Source organism: Lycium barbarum, chromosome 4 (assembly GCF_019175385.1).
Source record: "Lycium barbarum isolate Lr01 chromosome 4, ASM1917538v2, whole genome shotgun sequence".
Lineage (NCBI taxonomy): Eukaryota > Viridiplantae > Streptophyta > Magnoliopsida > Solanales > Solanaceae > Lycium > Lycium barbarum.
This window is the reverse complement of record NC_083340.1, coordinates 108,032,505-108,044,176: the sequence shown is the minus strand read 5'-3', so window position 1 is coordinate 108,044,176 and position 11,672 is coordinate 108,032,505. Positions and strand designations below refer to the sequence as shown.

At 34.9% G+C, this 11,672-nt stretch overlaps 1 protein-coding gene across 1 annotated transcript; it reads left to right on the top strand.

Annotated features, from left to right (window-relative positions):
* Window positions 1-5,120: 5,120 nt before the first annotated feature.
* LOC132637648 (uncharacterized) lies at window positions 5,121-6,802 on the top strand. The gene is made up of 2 exons (XM_060354709.1): window positions 5,121-5,780; window positions 6,386-6,802. Exons 1-2 carry the CDS (start codon window positions 5,121-5,123, stop codon window positions 6,800-6,802), a joined length of 1,077 nt encoding a protein of 358 aa, XP_060210692.1.
* The last annotated feature ends 4,870 nt before the right edge of the window (window positions 6,803-11,672 follow it).

Below are 11,672 nucleotides of genomic sequence, written 5' to 3'. Positions count from 1 at the left end.
ATATGAAGAGGAGGTTTTCATCTATTGAGGGGGTTAGCAACAGAAAGAAAGAAAAGAGTTCATATCAAGAAATAAAAGAATCATTCTAAGTTCATCTCCATTTTGTTCTTGAGTTCATTTTCATTATTCATCGTGTACGTGTTCAGCATAGCGTATTGACCTCGGTTTCTATACCCGAGGCCAGACATACTTAACAGTTGGTCAGATCTGCTTCTTTGTTTACTTATTGGCTTATCTTGCAATTTAGTCTATAATTGAATTTAGCCACATATCTTTGGTGTCACACATAAATTTAATTGTTCTCCGTTTTAAGGTTAAACACCGTTAATGGTCAATCATACTGAAATGAATCCTCTAATTCGAGGCCACGTGTATTTTTTGATATTGTAAAAATCGGTCATTTGAGTCGTTAATAGTAAGTGGCGTGAATGTGCACTTTTGGTCACAATGATGGCATAAATAAACCCAACTATTAACGATTGGCATGGATGAGCCATTAAATTCAAATAATTCAATGACATATTTGAGCTTTTTGTCTTCTTTTACACAATGTGACCCCACAACAGCTTAGGAAAAGAGATAGTTATTTTGGGAAGAAGTAATTATATTTAATTTACCATTTATATATGCAAGATTTTTGAAATATTCATATATTTTTCTGTTGATTGTTTTGTAGTTAAGGGAGAATTGATAGCTTATAAGGTATACTGTGTACCACCAAAAGTGATAGTAGTTTGTAAAACATAATATTAGACAAGTGATACCTATGAAAGTTCCCCTTACCTTTTTCTCCCAATTCCCAGAGCCTTTGACCTAATTTGTTTTTATTAAGATTAAGACGTCTAAATCTGAATGATTAAGATATTATCTCTAGATCTGAACACTGAATGATTAAGATTGTTTGTTTTTCAACATCTGTAAGTGTATAATGCATTTATTTCAATATACAATTCAAATAAATAGTAACTAAATATTAGAATAAATATAAATATAATAAAATTAAATTATTATTTGATAAAAAAAATAACACAATTATGTTTTCTAGAAATGGTGGAGCTTTGTAGTGGTGGGGGTTTGGGGTGGGGTTGGAGGGGTGGGTGGTGGTGAGAGGTGGATGTGTGGGGTTTGTAGTAGGGGTGGAGGGTGGGTGGTGGTGGAGTGGAGGATTTGGGGCGGGGGTGGGTGGGTGTGGGTGTGGTTAAGGTTAAGGTTAGGGTGGAGGGTAGAGGGTGAAGATGGTGCTAAAAATTATCCATACAAAAATACACCTTAATGATATTAAGAATTTGTTCAAGATCTTAATGATTAAGACCTATTCAGACCAAATAAGTGCTTAGATCTTAATGTAATGCATTTTTTTTTTGCACGGATTGCACCCTTCAAAGGCGTTGGTCGTTAATTTTCGCCCCTCAAATTGTTGGTCTTTAATTTTTTTCCCTTTGCCAAAAAAAGTGGCCAACAATATGGGCAATTGGTGCGAATGCCCCTCTTTTGGGCTGGTCTTTAGATTTTGCCCCTCAAAATGGTGGTCTTTAATTATTGCCCTTCCGAGCAAAAGCAACATAGTACAAAGACATTACTACCCCTAACCGTTACATATAAAAAAAATATTGTTATTCAAATCTACCCTTATTCAAATCCTTCCCTTCTTTCATATCGTTAACCCAAACTTCATTCCCAATTTTTCACATTATTCAAATCGTTGTTTCAAGCCAGATTTCTCAATTGATTTTGCTGCTACAACATCAGTAAAAGGTACAAATCTTAATTCAACTCAATTTAACGATTTTATTGAGTTTAGATTGTTAATATTTGAAAAAAATCATCTTCTACGACCTGATTATTAAGAAACAGCTGACATACAACTCAGATTGAACATTGCGCATCATAAAATTAATCAGCAAAATAGAATTGATTGGATTTATTGCTTTGTTCTGATTTTAATTACTCTATACCTTACTTAAATTAGTATACAATGCTTATTTACTTGAAATTTTAATTATAGTAAATTCAATTAAAATCAGGCAATCCTATCAATTTAAACTTGAATTAAGGCAAACTGTCTACAAATGTTGAACAAGTATGTCGAATGAGGCAAAAGTTCAATTTATTTAGGAGTACATTTTACCGTTAGAGGCAAAGTCCATTATCATAACCAATAAAAAAAGTACTTATGTCGGAGGAGGCCAAAGTTCAATTTACAAAAGAGTAAAGTATACCGTTATCGGAAAAATTTCTGAACAAACTTCATAACAAGTATGCCATAGAAGGCAAAACTTCTGGTTTATATAGAAGTACAAATCAGTCCATTTTAAATTGGAATAACTGTTGCATGGATTTGATTTATACTGCATGAAGATAGAGGAGGTTTTTCAGTTTTTTTTTTTAATTTTTTTTTAACCAAAAACAGTTACTGCATTATGATAAGCAAAACAAAAAGTACTTATGCCAGAGGAGGCAAAAGTTCAATTTACAAAAGAGTAGAGTATGCCGTTACGGGCAAAGTTCTGAACCAATTTCATAACAAGTATGCCGGAGAAAGCAAAAGTTCTGGTTTATATAGAAGTATAAATTAGTCCAGTTGCGTCAATCCTCTAATTGGAATAATTGTTGCAGACATTTGATTTAAATTGGATGAAGGTAGAGGAGGTTTTCATTTTTTTTTAAACCAAAAACAGTTACTGCATTATCATCAGCAAAACAAAAGGTGCTTATGCCGGAGGAGGCAAAAGTTCAATTTAAAAAAGAGTATAGTATGCCGTTACCGGCAAAGTTCGGAACCAATTTCATAACAAGTATGCCGGAGAAGGCAAAAGTTCTGGTTTATATAGAAGTATAAATTAGTCCAATTGCGTCAATCCTCTAATTGGAATAACTGTTGCAGGCATTTGATTTAAATTGGATGAAGGTAGAGGAAGTTTTCATTTTTTTTTAACCAAAAACAGTTACTGCATTATGATAAGCAAAACAAAAAGTACTTATGCCGGAGGAGGCAAAAGTACAATTTACAAAGGAGTAGAGTATGCCATTACAGGCAAAGTTCTGAACAAACTTCTGAACAAGTATGCCGGAGAAGGCAATACTTCTATTTAGAATTCATTAAAGTAAAATTTTACAAACCTAAAGAAACTTAGACTTCATTAACATACATTTAAATATATATGTCCACAAAACATAAAATCCTAACTTCATAAGTACCAAACTACCATCATCAGTTCTAATTTCATGTGTACCCATTCCAAATTGCCCCATCGTCAATTTGACCAGTGTGCTGGAATAATCTCTGCCTTACAAATCGTAATTCTCTTCGTAGATCATCATTTTCTCTACTTAGAGCACCGTAAAGAGCCCTCAGAAAATCTATGTCTCTTTTGATATCAACAATTTCTTGAGTAATTTGCAAATTTGCAATATTAGGATGGATTTGGTTATGAAGATGGGCATGTTCATGTGCTTGCCCGTGGCCATCATTAACATGTACAATATGTTGATTTTGGTTCATTTTGTATGTGATTATATCCGGTTTTCAGAAGTAAAGTGTTTTTTTCCTTCTTCCAAAAGTTGTGTTGGTTTATATAGAAGTATAAATTAGTCCATTTTAAATTGGAATAACTGTTGCATGGATTTGTTTTAAATTGGATAAAGACAGAGGTAGTTTTTCAGTTTCATGAAAATAACTGTTGCAATTTCATTGGAATAACTGTTGCAGAAACAGTTACTCCATTTTTGAAGAATGCTGGTAGAGGCAGAACTTCTGTTTACAAAACAGTAGAGTATGCCGTTTCAGGCATACTTCATGACTTTACATACAAAGTCTGCTGGGAAGGGCAGAACTTAAATTTTCAAAAATAACAACTTAAATACATTTCATTTTGTTTTTTTTCTCAAGTGAATCTCTCTTTATGCAGGAAGTTTAACAAAAAATGACACCAAGATGCATCTACATAGCCTTCAACGGCAAATGGGACACCGCCTACAATTATGTTAATCATGAAACCAAGCTAATACTTGTCAACGATGGTGTAAATTTTCAACAATTCACTCAACAGATATTTGCGGGGCATACACAAGATACTCAGCAAAAAGAGGCCAACATATGGTTTGACACCAGTGAGAAAACATCCAAGGGGATGCGTGTAACAAACTACATTGATCTTCACACTTGCTTATACCTGCTCAACAACAATGACAACTTCAAAAATTCCCGTTTCATATTAGAGTTCAATTCAACTGATGCGGAGAACAACCCATTACAAGAACATCATAATGACTCTATCCTAATGACAGAAGGACAAACCATAGAGGAAATTGACAGACAACTCTGCATTGCTTATGAAGAAGACATGTCTGAAGTTGGATTGGATGACGAACAACACAACCCTATTGGACATAACTTTGGGATTCCACATGAACAGAGCGAGATAGTAACTCCTAACCAGACACCTGAGCAGCTACAATGGCAACCGCCAAACATTGAACAAGTTGTAAACAATGACCTTTCTCAGCATCCAACTTCAATGAATGTTGTATTACTTACTCCGAGCATGACAGTTGAAGAGACACAAACACGGCCATGCAACAAAAGAAAGACACTAAAGAGGAAAAGGATACAAAATGATACATAAATTTTGACACCTAGTGCATCGATTGATCAAATAGAAGTTGGCATTTTATTCAAAGACAAAGATACCGTGAAAAAGTGCATGAATAACATTGCAATTACTCTTCATCAACAGTACAAGGTAGAAAATTCATGCACGCAACGGTATTACATCAGATGTGTTGACCCAACCTGCATTTGGCGTTTCCACAGTTCAAGGTTCAGAGGATCAGAACTTTTCAAAGTAGTTAACTTTGAAAAGAGACATAGTTGTTCAATAAATTTCATCACCTCTAACATGAGGAATGCAACTTCAAAAGTCATAGCGGAATACATTACAGACCTAGTACGCCATACACTACAAGAGATAACACCCAAATTTGTCATTGAAGAAATGAGAAGCAGATATGGCTTGCATATTGGTTACCACAAAGCATGGCGTTCCCTCCAACACGTTTATAATGTCATAAGAGGAAGCCCAGAAAATAACTACACACTTCTACCGTAATATCTTCACATGATGAAATTAAGAAATCCTGGAACAGTTGCTAACATCAAATGGACCGCTGACAATAAGTTTAAGTATGCTTTTTTCGCTTATGGAGCATCAATTGAGGGTTGGAAACACTGCAGAACAGTAATGATGGTGGATGCAACCTTCTTGAAATCAAAATACCGCGGTGTGCTCATGATAGCAGTAGCAAAGGATGGAAACAACATCATATTTCCTCTCGCATTTAGTATTGCAGACTTTGAGAATAATGAATCCTATAGGTGGTTCTTCAGACACATGAAAAAGGTGTTTGGCACGCGCAAAGACCTATCAATTCTTTCCGATCGCCACGCATCAATTGCAACTGCAATCAAAGAACTATATCCAAATACCCAGCATGGAATATGCATCTACCACATGGAGAAGAACTTGCAGAAATATTCCCCATCCGAAGCGATCCTATCACTGTTCTACAATGCAGCAACTACCTACAAACAGGCAGAGTTTCGTACCTATATGTCACAGATACAACAAATCGACCCAAAAGCTGCAGAATACATTGAAGAAGAACCACCGAAAAGATGGGCACGTTCATTCCACACCAACAGGCGTTACAAAATGCTCACAACAAACAATGTCGAGACAATGAATTCTATATTGAGGAAAGCAATGGAGTTGCCAATAATGGCATGTATTGATTACATCCAGAACAAGCTGCAAAATTGGTTTTACCACAGAAAATTGGATGCAACAGGACCGCCCCATGACCTGACATGTTGGGCTGAAAAGACTCTGCTTGAAAAGATAAGTAGAGGCTTCACAATGAAAGTAAGTACATTTTACCAACACACACTTCAATATTAGTTTGGTGAGCAATGCATAGTTTAATTTTAACCATACACAAAAGTTATGCTGGATAAAGGAAGAACTATGACCCTATTTTTATACTTCGTTCTGCCGGAAGGGGCAGACTCTTATTTTAACTAGCATGGAATTATGCCGGTAAGGGCATAACTATGACACTGTTTTTATGCTCACAATGAAAGTAAGTAGATTTTACCAACAAACACTTCAATCTTAGTTTTATGAGCAATGTATAGTTTAAATTTAACCAAACACAAAAGTTATGCTGGACAAAGGAACAACTATGACCTTATTTTATACTTAGTTCTGCCGGAAGGGGCAAACTCTCATTTTCAATGTACAAGAAGTATGCCCGAAAGGGCATAACTCTCACATAATCGGAAAATTGCCACAAAAATGTCACTCATTTATATTGTCAATTTCCACAGGTAGAAAACATAACTCCCGTCAAATTTGTTGTGAAAGATGAAGGATATCAATACAATGTAGACCTGAAGAATATGACTTGTGAGTGCTTGGAGTTCCAAACTGATGAGTTACCGTGCACACATGCCATGGCAGTTATAGACAAAAGAAGTTTGCCAAAATTTACATATTGTGCGGACTGGTTCAAGAAACAAGCCTGGCAAGAGACATACAAAGGTGAAATACTATCAGTTGGAAATCAAGACTCATGGATTATTCCACAAAACATTATGGATATTAAAATAACGCCGCCTGATGTTAAAATAAGACCTAGAAGAAAACAAACAAAAAGATATCGCCCAAGAAGAGAATCGAAAAAGTACACATACAGATGTGGTAGATACAAGTTCTTTGGACACACTAGGGCAACCTGTAACTAAAGTCCAGCTCTCAATCCATATTCAAGAAGATACAGGAAGAGGAAATTGTCATCCTAACATCACACTCTTATACATGGTTTATATGAATTTATCTTATGATTCATGACGCATAATGCACACTCTGCCTGGAAGAAATGGCAAAACTTTGGTATTACTAAGACTGAGACTTCAAGCATCTTATCACACGTTTATTCTTCTGTCCATTCTTTCTTTTATTATTTTCTTTTACTAAGTTGTTATCTTCTTGTTGCTGATAATAAAAGACTATATAATATCAAGAGATAAATGTCCCTACATGAAATATACAATTCTCTACCATAAAACAATGAGGAAAAAGAAAAAAAAATCATTAACTTTAATTATCCAGTTTTATAATTTATGCCTCTTGTGGCAGGTATAACAGTTTTTGTCGGGAAAACAAAATTGGTATCTCAAAGAATACATCCTGGTAAGTTTAATAGATGTATGCCTTGGGACATAACAATATTGTTTCTCTCTGTTGTTTTCAAGTTTTACATTTATGCCGGAACCGGCAGGTCTTCCGCTTACAAAATAAATAAGTATGCCGTTAGGGGCATACTTATGTGCTTTGTTGTTTATAAAATATTTTAAAATGCTGGAAAATTGGATAAAACATTCAGCACAATACAATTAACACTAAGTAAAATATTTCATTCATTCATAGCAAAATTTCATTCATACAAATATTGGAGAGGAAAAAACAACAACAACAACAACAACAACAACAACAACAACATAGACTAAAAATAAAAATTCATTCATACTAAAACAACAATTATGGCGTCTCAACTAATCCCAATAAAATGTGTTCTGACTGGTCAAAAAAGTTAAAAGGTTTTGTCTGTGTTGCTGGTTGTGGCAAGTTCTTTGAACTTAATTTCTGTCGGAAAGGGTGGAACTTCTGTTCATAAAATGACAAACTATGCCAACCCCGACAAACTCCTATTACATAACCACCATAAAGTTGTGATGCAAAGGGCATAACTTTGGTTTTCAACAAAATAACAGCTTTCCGTCACAAATAATCCCCAATAAATGCATTTTGGCTGGTCAATAACTTCAAAGGGTTTGTCTTTATTGTTGGTTGTGGCAAGTTTTCTGAACTTAAATTCTGTCGGAATGGGCAGAACTTCTATTTACATAATGAGAAACTATGCCGACCCCGGCAAACTTCTATTACATAACAACCATGAAGTTGTGATGGAAAGGGCATAACTTGGATTTTCAACAAAATAACAGCTTTTATGAACAGAGAAGTTGAGATTAAAAATCATTTTTTTGCACGGATTGCCTTTCTTTTGGGGTGGTCTTTAAATTTTGCCCCTCATATTTGTGTTCTTTAAGTTTTGCCCTTCGCTTGGATACCTGAGGTTCTGGGTTCGAACCCCCGCTCAGGCATAAAATAAAAAAATAATTTTGCAAGGCAGGGCTGGGGGGAGTGTATGCCGGATCCGGCATACAATCCTTAAGGAAAAACTAAAGCTATGCCGGAGGGGCAGACTTTGCCTTGAGACATATATATATATATATATATAATTTTCAAGGCAAACTTTTAATTATGTCTTAAGGAAAAGTTCCGCCTTATGGGGCATACTTTTAGTTATGCTTTAACTAAGAGTGTGCCCCATAAAATATAACTAAAAGTATGCCCCATAAGGCGAAACTTTTCCTTAAGGCATAACTAAAAGTTTGCCTTAAGGAAAAGTTCTGCCTTATGAGGCATACTTTTAGTTATGCCTTAATTAAAAGTCTGCCCCGTAAGGCATAGTTCCTTAAGGAAAAGTTATTCCCCATAAGGCATAACTAAACTATGCCTTGAGGAAAAGTTATGCCCCCTCCGGCATAACTTTAGTTTTACCTTAAGGACTTTATGCCGGTTCCGGCATACAATCCTTAAGGAAAAACTAAAGCTATGCCGGAGGGGGCAGACTTTGCCTTGAGACATATATTTTTTTTTTTACTTTTCAAGGAAAACTTTTAATTATGCCTTAAGGAAAAGTTCCTCTTTATGGAGCATACTTTTATTTATGCCTTAACTAAAAGTGTGCCCCATAAAATATAACTAAAAGTATGCCCCATAAGGCGGAACTTTTCCTTAAGGCATACCTAAAAGTTTGCCTTAAGGAAAAGTTCTTCCTTATGAGGCATACTTTTGGTTATGCCTTAATTAAAAGTCTGCCCATAAGGCATAGTTCCTTAAGGAAAAGTTTTTCTCCATAAAGCATAACTAAACTATGCCTTGAGGAAAAGTTATGCCCCCTCCGGCATAACTTTAGTTTTTCCTTAATGACTTTATGCCGGATCCGGCATACACTCCCTCCAGCCCTGCCTTGCGAAATTATTATTTTATGCCTGAGCGGGGTTCGAACCCAGAACCTCAGGTATCCAAGCTAAGGGCAAAACTTAAAGACCACAAATATGAGGGGCAAAATTTAAAGACCGCAAATATGAGGGGCAAAATTTAAAGACCACCCCAAAAGAAGGGCAATTCTGCAAATTGCCCATTAAAATGAACTCCATCAAATTACAAAGGGGCTTAAAGTTGAAATTTATAACACACACAAACTATACAATCTTATAACATTTACAAAAAACACAAGGGCGCACGAAAAAAAATTACATAGTGCAAAAATAACTCAAACAAACTATTTTTTTTCCTTTCTTCATAGATCTTGCTCAACTAAAACAAACTATTTTTTTGCTTTCTTCACAGATCTTGCTCTCTTTTTCATCTCATACTCACACTCCATATCGTTATGCTCATGATAATCACTTCCAGCTGTATCTGGTGGCGTGTCATAACCCTTTTTCGGCTTATCTTTCCCATGACAAATCAAATTGATTGACCACTTTTTCATGTAGTTAATCAAACAGAACCATCCCAATCAGCAGGATTTGACCACTAATAAGCATATCAACAAACAGATCTTGCTCTTTTTTTCATCTCATACTCACACTCCATATCGTTGGTCATGATAATCACTTCCAGTTGTATCTGGTGGCGTGTCATAACCCTTTTTCAGCTTATCTTTCCCACGACAAATCAAATTGATTGACCACTCTTTCATGTAGTTCATCAAACAGAACCATCCCAATCAGCAGGATTTGACCACTAATAAGCATATCAACAAACTTGATAAAAAAACGACCACAATTATAATCTCTGAAAGTCATAAAAGAGAAATGTTTTAGAACAACAGAAAAGCAAAAACAATAAAAAAATAAAAATCAACAAAAAACAATGGAAAAAGATAAAAAAAATATAAGAATAAAACGTACGATCCTTGCTTTGGACAGGCAGCCCAGGTATATGTCAGATTACTGAAGTTATTGTATGATGGCCTGAATAATTGAAAATCATTGATCATCAATAACTTAGGGATCATACCACAGTAGGCCTCGACAATGATCATCATTATGATTGAGTGAGTTATAAACTACCTGCTGACACGCAGTTTTGTCCCACTTTTCCTTCAATTAATTTATCGGCGTTTCTTGATCGTTAATAATTTGGACGAGTTATTTCAAATTTACTTAACAAAGCACTATATTAATACTTTCAAATATTTGTTGCACGGTTATTTATTTTAGTAAGAAGTTGTATTATATATTTGAAAGTGGTTAATTCTAGTCCAAATTATTAAGATGAAGATGTCCAAATAAATTAATTAAAGGAGGAAAAGGGCCAAAATTCGAATCCCACCAGTCCACAAAACTCTTTTTAGACCAGCCAATAAATGGCCTAACAGTCCAGCCCAACTAAAATTACCCGACCCGGCCCATGTATTAAAACTTATTCCTCATCTTCCCTAAAACAAAACCTAATCGCCGCACCATCTCGTTTTCTCTCTACTCTCTCTCTCTCCTCTCCATTTCCGGTTACAAAACACTCCCCTTTCACTATCACGGGCCTTTGTCTAACCATTTCCATACAAGATTTGTCTCCACCTCTGCCTACTGGCATATATTTTATCATCGACAGGAATAGATTTTTCATTTCTTGTTTCAAATCACACGTTAATCGTCAAAGATCAAAGTGGTCGAGCCATTTTCGTGTAATACTCAAGTCAAACACGTTACGATCTGTCCAAACGATTCTTGGGCCAAAGCCCATGTGGCGAAAGGAAAAAATTGATTGCAGTTGTGCTTAAATGGGCTAAGACCATTTAGTTATATTTGCTCTTTTATTTTATTGTGTGTGTTTGATTTGTATTATACGACTAACACTTTATCTTATTTTGTTTTTCTTAACTTAGACGGATCTTAGCGGGGTTCGTACGAATTGTAGTTTGGGAAGATTAAGTATGATCGTTTAGAACTTAGAATGAATTTAAGTGTTTGATTAATCGTTAAAATTTTGGCTAAACGAAATGATTTTCCAAGAAAGACGCCAAAGGCTAAATAACAACAACGCCCTTTTCAAACAAATCATGTTGATTTCATAATATTCTTTTAATTTATTAGTTGGTATAACTTATTTTCTCCAAATGTTTATAAAACGTTGCACCATCCCACGCTTTCTTCAGTTTATTTATAACTAAACTTTTTGTGCAAATTATAATTTTTTACAAGACCTATTTTAAATAGCATTGTTATATGTCTATCTATAACTTTAGCAATTCTTACAAGATATTTTCTTAAATGTTGTAAAATGTTACATTTTCATTTTTTTAACCTTAATTAATTAACATAAGTCTGGTCGGTTAACCATTTATTAAATGGATCTTAAAGGGTGCCTAATATCTTCCCTTTAGATTAATTGAACCCTTATCTAGAATCTTTAAGTTATAGACCTTAAAACGGAGTTAACTTTAGAAAATAACATTAATGAACTTTAGGTGTCCTAATT